This window comes from Myiozetetes cayanensis, unplaced genomic scaffold (genome assembly GCF_022539395.1).
Source record: "Myiozetetes cayanensis isolate MyiCay16 unplaced genomic scaffold, myiCay2020 scf47, whole genome shotgun sequence".
Classification (NCBI taxonomy): Eukaryota; Metazoa; Chordata; class Aves; order Passeriformes; family Tyrannidae; genus Myiozetetes; species Myiozetetes cayanensis.
In genome coordinates this window covers 72,754-86,785 of record NW_026087709.1, presented here as the reverse complement: position 1 = coordinate 86,785, position 14,032 = coordinate 72,754, and the positions used below count along the sequence as shown (strand labels likewise).

Below are 14,032 nucleotides of genomic sequence, written 5' to 3'. Positions count from 1 at the left end.
TTAATTCCTCACTTATGCATCGACTGCCAATTCTCCTGTCCGCTCACCCTTGATAAATATTGCACAAAGATTTGGCTGCCAACGTGCCACAGATAAAGGTCCAGTCCAGCCAGATCTCCTTCCCCTGTGCCTTTTGTCTCGTTATGTGTCCAATTTGTTAAACAACCCACCTGCTGCAGGAGGCCCTTCCCGTCCCTGCTCCTGCCTGGGATTATTGCTAAAGCTCTGCCCGAGCCTCCAGCCCTGGGGGGGAACTGAGGACTCGCAGAAGGCGCCGTCATTTCCAGGCCTTGAGCTGTCATCGATCCGGGATCGATCGTGGAGCTGCCTTGGCTCGGCCCTCCCTGGGGCCTGGCAGGATCCTCGGCTCTGCCGTGCCATCCGTGAGCCCAGCCCCGGGACCAGAGCCCAGAGCAGGATTTGGGGACACTCCTGTGCAGCCAACCTGCAGAAGAGACGGTGCCAGAGGCTCTGGCTGGGCTCAGCCTTGCCAAAAACCCCTCTTTGCACCCCTGTGGCCCGGCTGGGTGAGCACAGCCTGGCGTGTCAGCAGAAGGGCTGGGGCTGGGGGGCCGTGCTGTGTCTTGCCCACCCACCACACCCAGGTTTGCTGGGTTTGGCCCCCCCCCCAAAAAAAACCCTGGAGGGGCTGAAAGCTGCTGTTTATTGAGGGTGCACAAATGTCTCATGGAGCTGATGGGAGCTCAGGTGTGGGATGGGCACGGGGAGCAATCGTGGCACAGGGAGCTGCTGGTGCCCGTGGGACCAAGCAGACAACAGTCCTGCTGCTGCAGCTCCTGCCCAAACCTTCAAATTCAGGGCTGCTGGAGGCTGGGGGACAGGCAGAGGCCATCGATTGGGCTGGGGAGGGAGAAACAGAGGAGGGAAGATCTCAAGAAACCTAATCACTGAGTATAGATCTGGCTGGTGGCGTGTTGAGGGCTGATACCCCCCCTCTGCATCCTCTCATGCGGCATCCTGAGTGGCGTCTCTCCCTCAGGAGAAGATCAAATTAAAGCAGGGAGGGTGGGTGATGCTCAGATCTGGACTCCTCTGAGCTCCATGTGGCACATAAGTCTGTTATTCCTGCTGGAAGAGCAACTGGCCCAGGCAGACTCAGGTGCTGCTTGGCTTCCAGGTCTCTGGACTCCCCAGTTTGGCAGTGGCTCTGACAACACAGTTTGATCACTATCGCTTCTAAATCCATAAGAAATGTCATCTAAAGTGCAACAAATAACGGCCTGATTATCTGCTGGATCCTAATTCTACTCCCTGGAGATAACAAGCTGCAATTTTCCCCCCAGGGCCATACAATAATCGCCCCAATTACTCCCGAGCAGTGGTTATTAAACTCATGGCACTGCTTTCGTTTACAAAGCAAAAATCATTAAGCAGGTGTCTGTGTTCACTGCTTGGCTGAGGGTGACCGGGGGGGATTATTCCTGCTTTGCTCTGGGAAAGAAGCCCTTGGTGGCTGTGGAAAACCTCCCTGGCTCTCCCTCCCTGTGTGGCACAGGATGAGCGGCCACATCAAGCGCAGCCGGTGCCTGTTAATGCCGGGGCTGGGATCCCGCAGGATGTAACCCCTACCCGAGTATAACGAGGAGGGATTTAGGGAGATAGCGTGGTTGGCAGGGCTGGGATGTGATGGGCATATCAAATCACCCTTCCCTCAGGCCCTTTGCAGGAGGGGAAGCGGCCGGGCGGGTGTCGGGAATCGGGAATCGCCGAGTTGTGAGCGGGTGGCCCATCCCAGTGCCGGTTGTTGCCCGCCAGAGCGTTGTCCCCAAGCTCCCTCAGCCTTCAGGCAGAGGGGACAACTCCCCCTTACCCACACCCCCACAAGGCCTGAGGTTCTCTTGTTGCTGCCACGTCTGTGGGCGCTCGCGTGTGCCGAGCGTGTTTGTTGGACAAGCACCTCCAGCTGCTGGAGGGGAAGAGCAGGGGAAGCAGAGGGAGGGCTGACCAGAACGAGGGAGGCAGCGCTGGTGAATTATGCATGACTCCAGGAGGAGAGAGCGTTATCTGCACGGACAAAGGCCTGTGCCAGCAGCCCTCTCGCCGCTGTACCTGCGCCTTCCTCCGCCCGCGCTTTATCTCCGCTCCCAGCTTGTAATTCAGCCCAAATATCAGAGGAAGCTGGAAGATTAATTTTCTCTGTTTGCATGGCAAAGGAGAGGGGACACGCTCTCACTCCCGACTCCCAGCTGCTTAATCCGCCACCGAGGCCCGCCGAGGGAAAAGGCACAAATTTATCAGTGCTGGCGAGTCGAGAGGGGCGTCGGGGACCCCCCGTGAGGGGGCTGGGGGCTTTCACAGCACGCTGGGTGTGTGGGCAATTTTGGGGGGGAACTCTGGGAATGTGCAAACCCTTCCCCCTAATCCCGTGTTCGGGTCCAGAGGAGGACGATGTGGGCTCGTTCCCCGCGCGTCCCTCCGGTGTGGGAGCGTTGCCGGCTGCGAAGTCGCTCAAATATTTAAGAGATGACAACTGTATTAATACAAAAACTAGATAAAGATCCCTCGAGTTTGAAGCGAGAACCATCAGCCCAGCTCTCATTTTCCGGCCCTCTCCCTCGGCTAACTCCCTGCCTTAAATGAAATCATAAATATCAGCCCACAAAGGTCCTTTGTCACCGCACGCAGCTCCCGGCGACAAGAGGTCATTCATTAAAAGCCAGATGAAGGCAATAGAGACTCCCTTTGTTTTTTAAGGAGTTCAGGGTAAGGCCGTGGCTTCTCTGCTGACATGAGCGCACCGTTTCACTGCGAGGAGCAGAGGGGACGGACCTTTCTCCAAGGAGGAATTGTCCTGGGTTCGCACAGGTGGGAGATCGCGGATCAGCCTGGTTTGTCGCTGGCCCGGTGGCACCGACACAACCCCTTCAGCCCCCACAGACCCCACAGGCTCCTCATTTCCCTCCTCACAGACCCCAAGGACGGTGCTCTGGCCATCCTTTGCCCCGCTGAGCGGTGGCTGAGTCCCCACAGCTCCCACCCAGCAGATGATCCTGATGCCTCTGGCTCGGGCCAGCCCTGAGAAATTGGAAATTAATTCCCCTAAAATGTCCATCTTCCTCAGGCTAAACCTCGGCTGCCCTCCCTGCTCAGCCTGATGGATTTTTTTCCTCACACTGCTGAATAATTCCTTTTTAACACCCGTGCTGTATTAATGCATCAAGAGAAATGTACCTCAGATAATTTTTTCTCGATTTTTTTTTCCCCCTGGAGAAAGGTTGTTGTCTTACAGTTTCTAGTTCCACTTGCTTTTTCCCTCTTTTTTTTTTCTTTTTTTTTTTTTGTCTTTTTTGAATGACTGTTTATGAAGACCATCGTGCTCTAACTGGTTTTGGATTAAAAGGAACTTAATAAAGGTTTCCCCTGAGCACAAAGCTGCACAAATGGGTTTCCAATTCCAGAGTTAATTACGGGAGCTGGGCACAGCGATTGCTGCTCGAGGAGCTTCACCAGAGGATGGGGTTGGCAGGGAGAGGTTTGGTTTTGCAGGGCTTTTTGCTCACACAGGGTAGGGTTCTCTCCATCCTCCCCCCAAAAAAATCCAGGCCTGGGGTCACCAGTGTTGCCCATCGGAATGGGAACGGCAAAAATCCAACTGGGGTGTCCCCAGTGCTGCCCAGCAAAGGGGGTGTGGTGGCTGGAGGAGGAGAGCAGGCCGAGAAGACCAACCAAGTGAGGCTGCAGGAGGAGCTGGAGGAGAATTTCTGCTGCCTGAAAATGTGAAGTGCTTCCGCCAGCAATCGCCGGAATCATCAAATTAGCATAAATTCTATTAACGGCTTCCCAGATGAGACATTTCAAGGCTTCTCCCTCCCTTCCTGACACAAACAAAAGGGAATATAATTACTTTGCAATAAAGCAGCTCCTGAAAAAGGCCCCTCAGCCCTCCTGCCTTTCTTCTGCCTCGGAACAAAGCTCTGTCTGGAAGGTGCTCCTGACCTCTCTGCTCCCACCACCTGATTTCCCGTGGAAGGAAAACCCCGCCAAGGTTTTAGGGATGGGTTTGAGGAGGGTTCTCAGAAGCTTTTTTTTGGGGTGCTGCCCTTGATGCTTCCCACCACGACTCAGGGGGAGGGCTTGGGAGGACACACATGTGGAAGAAAATCTAATTTGTGTAGCACAACCCCAGCACCTAACGCAGCAGCTCACTGCAGTCACCGCGGGGGCAATCGTCTCTAAAATAATGTGCCTCTTTTATCGGCACGAGATTGCAGATGACAATTTGAAAGAGAACAGGGTTTGCTCACGAGCAGAAGCCTCCTCAGCTCTTCGGAACGGCACTAAAACAACTCGCCTGCCTATAAATACGATCTGCCAATGGAGACATCTCAGCTGCGAAGATTTAATTACAGGCAGGAGCTGCAGGAGGCCCCGGGCTGACACCGAAACAGCTGAACCTCAGCAGAAATGGGGGTGCAGGAAGGGCTGGGAATGCACAAGAGGCTCGTGGCAAAGCCAGGTATCACTATCAGCCTCCAACTTCTGTAGCAAACGAGGCTTTTGGGGGATTTTCAGTGCCATGAGGTCAAATATCAAGGTCAACGCCCTTTCCCTTGCTTGGCCATTGACTTGGAGGATGAGCTGTGTCTCTTCAGGGCCTCTGTTCCCCCATAAAATGTAGATAATTTTATCCCTCTTCCTCAAGGAAGCCTCATTAATGTTTATTCTCCCAAAGATCTCGAGGCTTTTTACAATCTACTATGAATTAATTATTATTGATTAAGTTAAAACAAACCATATACACCCCAAATAAAGCAGTTCCAACAAAGCAGCTGGATGATGAGAGCAATCTGCTTTATGAACTCCCTTCTCCACCTCGCAGTTTTGAGCATTTAGTTCCGCTTTCTAATTGCTAATATCCATTCTTCAATTACCCGCTGTTTTGTTTCAGATTTAAAAGATTATGGCGGGTTGTTATTTCGTGATTATGTGAATTCCCTTTGTGTAGCTGTTGGGTTTGGGGTTGATCCCTTTGCATATTAAGAGCCTGTGTAGGGGGGGGACTTGTGTGGTTTGAAGTGGGTTTTGCCCTTGGCGTGGGGACCGGCTGGTACTCAAATCAATGTTTAAGGACAAAAGTTCCGTCGAATTTCTCCAAGTGACAACACTTAACAAACAGCCTCAGGGGGATGTTCAACAGTCCTGGGCTGCATCCAGCCCTGCACAGAACCAGGCTTTGCTTAAAATAACAACAGGGCTCGGCCTGAGGACAGTGTTTAACCCCCCAAACAGCCCAAAAGAGCCCCAGTGTTTGCGGAGGGACCCCCAGAAGGAGCCCAGGAGGGTTTTGGGGGCCCTGGGCCCTCTTGGCGTCCCCGGCCCGCGCTGTTGCCGAGCAACGCGTGGGTGCTCCGGCCACCAGCAGCAAAGATGGCGCCCTGCCGGCTTCATCCCGGGGACGCCTCGGGGCCCAGCGTTCCCCTCCGCCGCGCCCTCAGCAGACATGGCGGCCGCTTGGCTTCAGCAGCGCAGCGAGCGCGGCCAGTGAGAGGCCGGGATGGCGCCGGGGCCCGCGGGGATTGGCTGGCGGCGGGGGATTCAAACCGGAGCGCGGGGCGGGCGGTTGGGGCGGCGCGCGCGGCCCGGGCCGGAGCGGGAGCGGCGGAGCCGCGGCCCGGGTGAGGCGGCGGGGACGGGGCTGAGGGGACCGGGGGGGCTGAGGGGAACCGGGAGGGGCTGAGGGGAACCGGGAGGGGCTGAGGGGAACCGGGAGGGTCTGAAGGGAACAGGCGGGATCTGAAGGGAACCGGGAGGGTCTGAAGGGAACAGGCTGGATCTGAAGGGAACCGGGAGGAGCTGAGGGGAACCGGGAGGGTCTGAGGGGAACAGGCGGGATCTGAAGGGAACCGGGAGGGTCTGAAGGGAACAGGCTGGATCTGAAGGGAACCGGGAGGGTCTGAGGGGAACAAGCGGGATCTGAAGGGAACCGGGAGGGTCTGAAGGGAACCGGGAGGGTCTGAAGGGAACAGGCGGGATCTGAAGGGAACCGGGAGGATCTGAAGGGAACCGGGAGGGTCTGAAGGGAACAGGCGGGATGTGAAGGGAACCGGGAGGGTCTGAGGGGAACAGGCGGGATCTGAAGGGAACCGGGAGGGTCTGAGGGGAACCGGGAGGGGCTGAGGAGAACCGAGAGGATCCTGAGGGGGCTGAGGGGAACCGGGAGGGGCTGAGAGGAACCAGTGGCTCAGGTGAGTGTGCGGAAGGACTGAGGGGACCCGGCGGGTCCCCAATCCCGGACCCCGCCCAGGATCCCCCTCCCGGTGCTCTCAGGGCCCACAAGGGCAGAGCTTTCCCACACCTCGCAGCCCACACTTCACACAGAAAGCGCCGAGGTGTCTGTGCCTGCGAAATCAGGCACCTCGGAGCCTTCTGTGCTGGCCTGGTGTGTGGCGTTCCCTCCTGGCTCCTCTCCCAACCTTTTCCAGCACCGGCTCCCGGTGCTCGTTTCCCATCTCGGGCTGCCCTGAGTGCCCCAGCCATCTCTTGCATTAGGGAAGTCATTTCTGTCTTGCTGAGCTGGAAACTTTCCCCTTCGCTGCCTCTGTTTGTGCCGTTGTTGCTGCTGTTTTTCGAGGGGAAATGTGCTGACTGGCTGAATTTTAACAGCTATTTGCGGGAGGAGCTGTAACTTAAAATGCAGCTAAATTTAAAACTGTATTAAAATTCCCCAGAATGCTGCTCCTATTTTTGTCTTTTAAAAAACCTGCAAGTTTTCAGCGTTTTGTGTGGCCTAAATAGTGCCAAGTTATTTGTAGACAGGGCATGGGTTGTGTTCTGCAACCTCCCAGAGGGGAAAGGGTTTGGGATCCCTCATCCCTTGGGTTCTGAGCCTCTGGGCTGTACTGGTGGATTTTGGAAGCATTGAGGTGGGCAGATCTGCCTCTCTCTGGCTCTGTTATCCATAAATCATGGAGGGCTGTGCATCTTCATTCCCTATGAAAAAAAAAAATTAAATGCATATATCTCCACAAAACATAGCTTTTAACGACTCTTTCTGTTTGTGCAGCTTCCAAAACTCGCCAAAAACATTAAAATCAGCGGTTCTGAGGCTCTCCCTTGGGCTGGGGATGCGTTTTGTGTTGGGAGGGCTGTTTGTTTAGCCGTGGTTTTTTTTGGCAGGGGGATGGAGACTGCCATGGTGAACCTGCGGGGTCTGTACGAGCAGCTGATGCGCCAGGCCGAGGTCCTGAGCGAGGGAAGCGAATACCGTGAGTTGTGTCCCCGAGGAACCCGCTGGGGATGCTCAAACCGGTCAGATTTGGGTCTTTTCGTTGCTGAGGAGAGCAAAGCCCTGGGTGGAACTTTTGTCTGGGCCGTGTTCTGCTTGTAGCACCCTGGGTTTGTGCAGGGGTCTCGTGTTCCAGCTCCTCTGCTGCCAGGAAGGGCTGGGTCTGCAAAATGGAATTGCCCACGGACGTCTCTGGTGTGGGTGGGTTTGCCCAAGGGCTGGGGGGTTCTCCTCTCCTCGGTCAGGAGCGGGTTGTGGAGGTCCAGGACATCAGGAGGAATTTCCTCATGGAAAGGGTGGTCAGGCACTGGGAGGGAGGTGGTGGAGTCCCTGTCCCTGCAGGTGTCCGAGAAATGACTGGATGTGGCGCTCTGGGCTGGGTGACAAGGTGGGGACAGGCTGTTCTCTATCTTGGAGGGCTTTTCCAGCCTCAGGGATCCTGGGATTCTGTGTGAACAGAGGAGCTGCTGTGCCCCCTAAAGCTGGGCCTGTTCTCCCCCTCAGAGTTCATTCAGCTGGCCAAGAACTTCGAGGAGTATCGGAGGAAATGGCAGAAAACGGAGCACGAGCTGGGCAGGTACAAAGACCTGCTGATGAAAACGGAGGCCGAGCGCAGCGCCCTGGACGTGAAGCTCAAACACGCCCGCAACCAAGTGGATGTGGAGATCAAACGGAGGCAAAGAGCTGAGATGGACTGCGAGAAGCTGGTGAGTAGTTCCCCTGTTACCCCCTCGGCTCTGAGAGTGTGGGGACAGGGTGGTTAAACTGCACTGATCAACAGGAAATAAGGGCTGGCAATCAGGGGGAGGGGAAAAAAAAAAAACAAACCAGCAAGGAATCAGCTTTGATCTGGGAAAGGAGAGTGGCTGCTCCTGGAGCTGAGCTGCCATTACCTGTCTGAGCTGCCATTACCTGTCTGAGCCATTTGCAATCTATTGACAGGAGCTCTGAGAGCTTATCTCCACTATCTGAAATGCATCAGATGGGGTCTCGCAGTAATTAGACACAGTTGATCCAGCTGCTGATGGTATCTGTGCTTACAGGAGCGGCAGATCCAGCTGATCAGGGAGCTGCTCATGTGCGATGCTTCGGGCAGCATCCAGCTCAGCGAGGAGCAGAAGTCTGTCCTCGCCTTCCTCAACAGGCCAAAGGTTTCTGTGGGGGGCTCAGGAAGCAAAAGGTAGGAAAAAAACCCAGCGTTTTGTCTGCAGTGTCAGGTGTCAATCCAACCTCTGTGCCACATCCAGCGCCCTTGTCAACAGCTTTGCTTTTCGTTCCGGTTTGAAATACGACTCTTCTGAGTCACCGAGATTGTTCTGGAACCACGGCTGACTGAAAGCCAAAGCGATACAAATTTCCTTCTAATTTTTGGTTTTCAGGCTGTCTACAATAGACGAATCTGGCTCAATTCTGTCAGACATCAGCTTCGACAAGACCGATGACTCACTGGTAATGTCACTCCACGTTCTGAAGTTCTCCTCCCCTGGAGAGCCTGAGGGGAGGGGGTTGATCTCCAGAGGCCCCTTTGTGTTTAGATTACCAGGGTGTTCAGCTGGTTTGCCTTTCCCCAGTGTGCTGTTGGCTAAAAACCCCTGGCCAGTGGTATCTGTGTGGTGTTTACCTTCACCCAGTGCTGTGTATTTCCCCCAGGACTGGGACTCCTCCGTGGTGAAAGCTGTCAGGCTGAAGAGGAGGGAGAAGCGGGTAAGTTCAATTGTTCCCCGTCAAATAGTTCCCATTGTTCGCCCTGGCAGCCACAATGCCACCATCTGTCACCTCAGTTGCTCTCTTTTGTGTGTGTGTAGTTTGTTGTCTTATTTTATTGCTTCTCCTTTCTTAGGTTGGGTTTCTTCTTTTTTTCTGAGCTCAATTATAAAGCTGGCTAGGAAAATCACTTTAAAAAAGCAGCGTTTTTGAGGCCTCCTGATTCCTCATGGCAGCCTCAAGGTTGCCATGAAAGACAGGGTGCCGCTGAAGGGCTTGTCTGCACACACCACAGGTTCATTAAGTGTTCAGTCCTTCTAATTATCCGGGGCCAGTATAACACCAAGTTAACAGCATTGCTGCTTCCTAAACCAGAAGGAACTGTCTCTTTTCAGCGCTCCTCCAGGCAGTTCACTGAAGGCCCACCAGGTCCTCAGAAGAAATCCAGGTCCATCAGCAACACAGCAGACCAGGTATGGTGGTCCCAGCTGGGTTTGGGTGTTCTCAGCCTCCCTCTTTGCAGGGCCACTGGAAACTCCCGTGTCCCGTCTCTATTCCCGTCACCAACAGCGTGTTTGTCACCACAGGCCAATGAATCCATCGTTGCAAAGACGACTCTGATGGTCCCCAACGATGGTGGCCCCATTGAAGCCATTTCCACCATCCAGACTGTGCCTTTTCCTCGCAGGAGCCGGAGGAAGAGCGGTAGGTGTCACATCCCTGCCCCAATCCCGGCGCCGGGGGCCATCCAGGACCTTGCAAGCTGCTTATGGTTTATAATTCCCGTGCTTCTGGGGGCAGAGGGTGATCCCAGTGAGCCAACCTCTCCCTCTTTGTGTCTTCCAGGTCCTTTGCAGGCCTGGAACAGCGAGTCCAGCATAGGCAGCAAGCAGCTGGAATCCAAGTCGGACACTGACGGCTCCAGCACCCCCCAGCACGGGGGTGTGAGGCTGCACGACTTTGTTTCCAAAACGGTGGGTCTGGAGGCAGGAGGACCCCGAAAAAGCATCTCCCTCCATCTAGAAATGTGTGTGACAAGAGGCTGGGAGCTGTGCCAGGGCAGGGTCAGGTTGCTCTCAGGGACATGGTGGGATTGTTGGGGTGTCTGTGCAGGGCCAGGGGTTGCACTTGAATCCTTGTGGGTCCCTTCCAACTCAGGCTATTCTGATTTTGTGATTATGTCTCAGGTCAACATGACCTGTACCAGTCACCTGCACAGCTCAGGGAACACATTACCCAGTTTAACTCCTGCTGAGTTACCACACCGCACTAATCTCTGCCATCTGTGTGCTCTGGACCATCAGGTTATCAAGCCAGAATCGTGTGTCCCGTGTGGAAAGAGGGTGAAGTTTGGGAAGATCTCCCTGAAGTGCCGGGACTGCCGCGTGGTCGCTCACCCCGAGTGCCGCGACCGCTGCCCCCTTCCCTGCATCCCGACCCTGGCAGGAACTCCGGTCAGGATTGGAGAGGTGGGTTTGGGTGGGTCTGGAGGGCACCACCCCAAGCAGGCTGATGTTGGCTGGGGTTTGGGGCTCGCTCTGCCTCCCCCCGTTGCTCAGAGCTGCACAGTAACGTGCAGATGAGCTCGGTGATGCATCGTTCCATAACCAGGGAGGGGGTGTAGGGGTGTGATGCGAGGAGGGCGTTGAGTGGGCAAGGTGGCAGCTCCAGGCAGGCTCTGCAGCCTTGTGCTGATGGATGCAGTGTTGTTCTTCTCCGGGCTGATGAAGAAGAAACAATTCTTGCTTCCAAAGCGTAGATCTCGCCGTGAATCCCTGAGAGAGTATTTTCCGTGTCTCGATGACTGAATGTCTCTCTCCCTATTTTTCCTTCTGCCTCTTAGGGGACCTTGATGGATTTTGTCCCTTCCACTCCTCCAATGATCCCTTCCATCATCGTGCACTGTGTTAATGAGATCGAGCAACGAGGGCTGCATGAGGTAAAAGGAAAATGAGGTGTGAAACGGCGCTAATGGAACGGGTTGCGGTGTTAGGGAAGCAAGTTGTTAACCCCCAAATCCCTTATTTATGGCGTGGATCACGGGTGACTGAGGGAGCAACAGCAGCGCTCAGGTGTGGAGAGGAGGTGGGGGTGGCAGAACATCAGTGGATCTCCCGCCTCTTTGTGCCCACAGACCGGCCTTTACCGCGTCTCTGGCTGCGACAAGACCGTGAGGGAGCTGAAGGAGAAGTTCCTCAGAGCGAAGAGCATCCCCCTGCTCAGCAAGGTGGACGATATCCACGCCATCTGCGGCCTCCTCAAGGACTTCCTGCGCAGCCTCAAGGAGCCCCTTCTCACCTTCCGGTTAAACAAGGTTTTCATGGAAGCTGCGGGTGAGCAGCTGCCCTGGGGCACCTCCAGCTCTCTGGCTTTTTGGTGGCTGTGGGTTTAGCCAGCGGGTCTTGGTGCTCTGTGGAGCCCTCCACAGAGTTTTAGGTGGGCAGGGTACAAAATTCTTACAGTGGTGTGGGGAATTTTCTGGCTGCCTCGTTTCTTGGGGTAGCTGTGGCTGTGAGGGGAATATTGCAGCTTCTTGGACCACTTTCTGAGGTCTAAATGTTGGGTTTATTTTTTTTTTTCTTCCCCCCCCCCTAGAAATCCCAGATGAGGATAACAGTGTTGCTGCTATGTACCAAGCGGTTGGAGAACTTCCCCAGGCCAACAGGGACACCTTGGCTTTCCTCATGGTCCACCTGCAGAGGTCTGTTGTGCTGGGCAGGGGGGTTGGATCACCCAGGTGATCTTCGAGGTCCCTCCCACCCCAAACCACTCTGTGATTCTCAGAGGGGGATGTTGCTTTCCCTAATTGGCCCTTGAGAGCATTTAAAATCTTCACTCTGGGAAAAAAACCCCTCATTCAGAGGCTGAAGTGTGTGTGGGATGAGGGAGTTGTAATGATAAGTGAAGGGGGAGAGCTACATTCTTTCTTCTTTCCTTTTCACACAGGGTGGCCCAGAGCCCTGATACTAAAATGGACATCTCCAACTTGGCCAAAGTGTTCGGCCCCACAATCGTCGCCCACGCGGTCCCTGATCCTGACCCCGTGACCCTCCTGCAGGACACCAAGAGGCAGCCCAAGGTAGGGCCAGTTTGGGTGAAATCAGCCCCTTTAAAGAACTCCAGTTGCCAGAGGGAGCTGAGGAGATGCTTGGCTGCTGTCAGAGCTGTGTGCTGGCTCCTGGCACTGCAGAGGGGCTTCCTGCAAGAGCATGTGATGACAGGGCAAGGGGGAATGGCTTCAGACTGACAGAGGGCAGGGTTAGGTGGGATATGGGGGAAAAACATCTTCCCTGTGAAGGTGGGGATGCCCTGGCACAGGCTGGGCAGAGAAGCTGTGGCTGCCCCATCCCTGGAAGTGTCCCAGGCCAGGCTGGAGCAAGCTGGGCTCAGTGGAAGGTGTCCCTGCCCATGGCAGGGGATGGAACGAGGTGATCTCTGTGATCAGCAGCTCACAGGTGTCTCTGTAGGTCGTGGAGCGACTTCTGCTGCTGCCCATGGACTACTGGAGCCAGCTGATGATGGTGGAGCAGGAAAACATCGACCCAGCACATGTCATCGAGAATGTCAATGCCTACTCCACCCCCCAGACACCTGAGGTTCAAGGTAGCCCTGGGTTCTGCTCTGTTATTAAAATAACCCTCAATCCAAGGTGTCTGGGAGGCTGTCAGAGCCAGCCCTTCCTGCTTGCCTTACGGAGCAAGAGGGAAAAGCAAACACCAGATCTGTCTGGTGTTTCTGACAGACCCTGGGGAATGTCTGGTCGTTCCCTGCACGGCAGTGGAAGCTTCAGCTGTGCCCACAGCGCTCACTTTGGTGCCTCTCTCTTGGCAGTGAGCATCCTGGGACCCCTCACCACCCCGGAGCAGAAGCTCTCCAAGACTCCATCGTCCAGCTCCCTGTCCCAGAGGGTCCGGTCCACCTTCAGCAAAACCACTCCCAGGTCAGTGCCAGGGGGTTGTTGGAGTGACTGCAGGGCAGCTCAAGGAGGACTGAAAATAGACTTGTGGGCCCAGCTGTGGGAGCAGAACCCTCCCTGAAGCAGTGCTGTGGCAGCAATAGCTGAGTGATGGTTGATGGACACGTGGTTTTTGGGGGGTGGGTAAAACCTGGGTGAATGTCCCCTAGCAAAGGGACAGCAGTGGACCTCTATCCCAGCTTCCAAACTGGCTTTTCTTTGTTTCTCTTGGCTCAGGTTTGGGAGCAAAAGCAAGTCAACCACCCAGCTTGGGCATCAGGGGAACTTCTTTGCCTCTCCCATGCTGAAGTGAGGACCTGGGAGCTGGTCTCGTCCTGGCATTTGCACACCAACAAGTCCAACAAGTGCAGGTTGTCCCCGTGGCCCCTCCCCGGCAGTTTTATGTACTCAGATGTTTTGCCTTCTTTTATCTTTCAGCTTAACTGAGACTTCTTATTGGGATTTTATTGTGCAATGTATTTTTATTCCCTGATGCTGTGCTGAATGCAGAGCTGGTGGAGGCCGTAATGAGCAGGGTTTGTTCAGTGTTTAATCATTAAAGCTCTAGAGGAACTGACTGACACTTTCACTAACACCTGGTTTGCTCCCCGTGTGAAGCAATTTTGAGCTGGGTGGGGTTTTTTTAAGGCTCCACGGGATGTTCTTGGCACAGCACTGCCCCAAACTTTGTCAGGACTCCAGGCTTTTCCATCAGCACAGTCTGCAATTCCCACCTGGCCGGTTGTGCAGCTGGAATCCTGAGGATGGCAGTGTTGGATCGGTCTGGTGGGCAAAAGCCTCTCTTCCTCAGTGAAGCTCCCCAGGGGCTGAGGCTTCTCCAAAGGAACCTTTCCTACACTTTGTTCACAAGTGGGGAAGTTTTTGGAGGAGTGTGGAGATGCAAACCCAAAGGATTCCTGGGCAGCCTCGATGGATTAGGGCTGGGGATGGGGAGGAGAGGGAGCAGTGGGACTGGCAGTCCCTTCTTTCCCCCCTGGGGACCTGTGACCTTGCCCAGGGCTGTGTGAAAAGACCTGGAACACACAGGAGTTTCCAAAGTGACTTTTTATTGAGCTCTGGTAAAACTGTCCTGACTGTGCAGTGCAGTAAATTCCTGATGACCCACA

At 54.9% G+C, this 14,032-nt stretch overlaps 1 protein-coding gene across 1 annotated transcript; it reads left to right on the top strand.

Moving 5' to 3' along the window:
* The first annotated feature begins 2,755 nt into the window (after positions 1 to 2,755).
* Positions 2,756 to 14,032, top strand: RACGAP1 (Rac GTPase activating protein 1). The gene is made up of 17 exons (XM_050330989.1): positions 2,756 to 2,826; positions 7,138 to 7,226; positions 7,751 to 7,953; positions 8,290 to 8,426; positions 8,626 to 8,695; positions 8,897 to 8,950; positions 9,346 to 9,423; positions 9,538 to 9,655; positions 9,797 to 9,924; positions 10,255 to 10,419; positions 10,794 to 10,889; positions 11,085 to 11,283; positions 11,546 to 11,651; positions 11,897 to 12,029; positions 12,418 to 12,553; positions 12,782 to 12,890; positions 13,143 to 14,032. Exons 2-17 carry the CDS (start codon positions 7,142 to 7,144, stop codon positions 13,216 to 13,218), a joined length of 1,893 nt encoding a protein of 630 aa, XP_050186946.1. The 5' UTR covers positions 2,756 to 2,826; positions 7,138 to 7,141; the 3' UTR covers positions 13,219 to 14,032.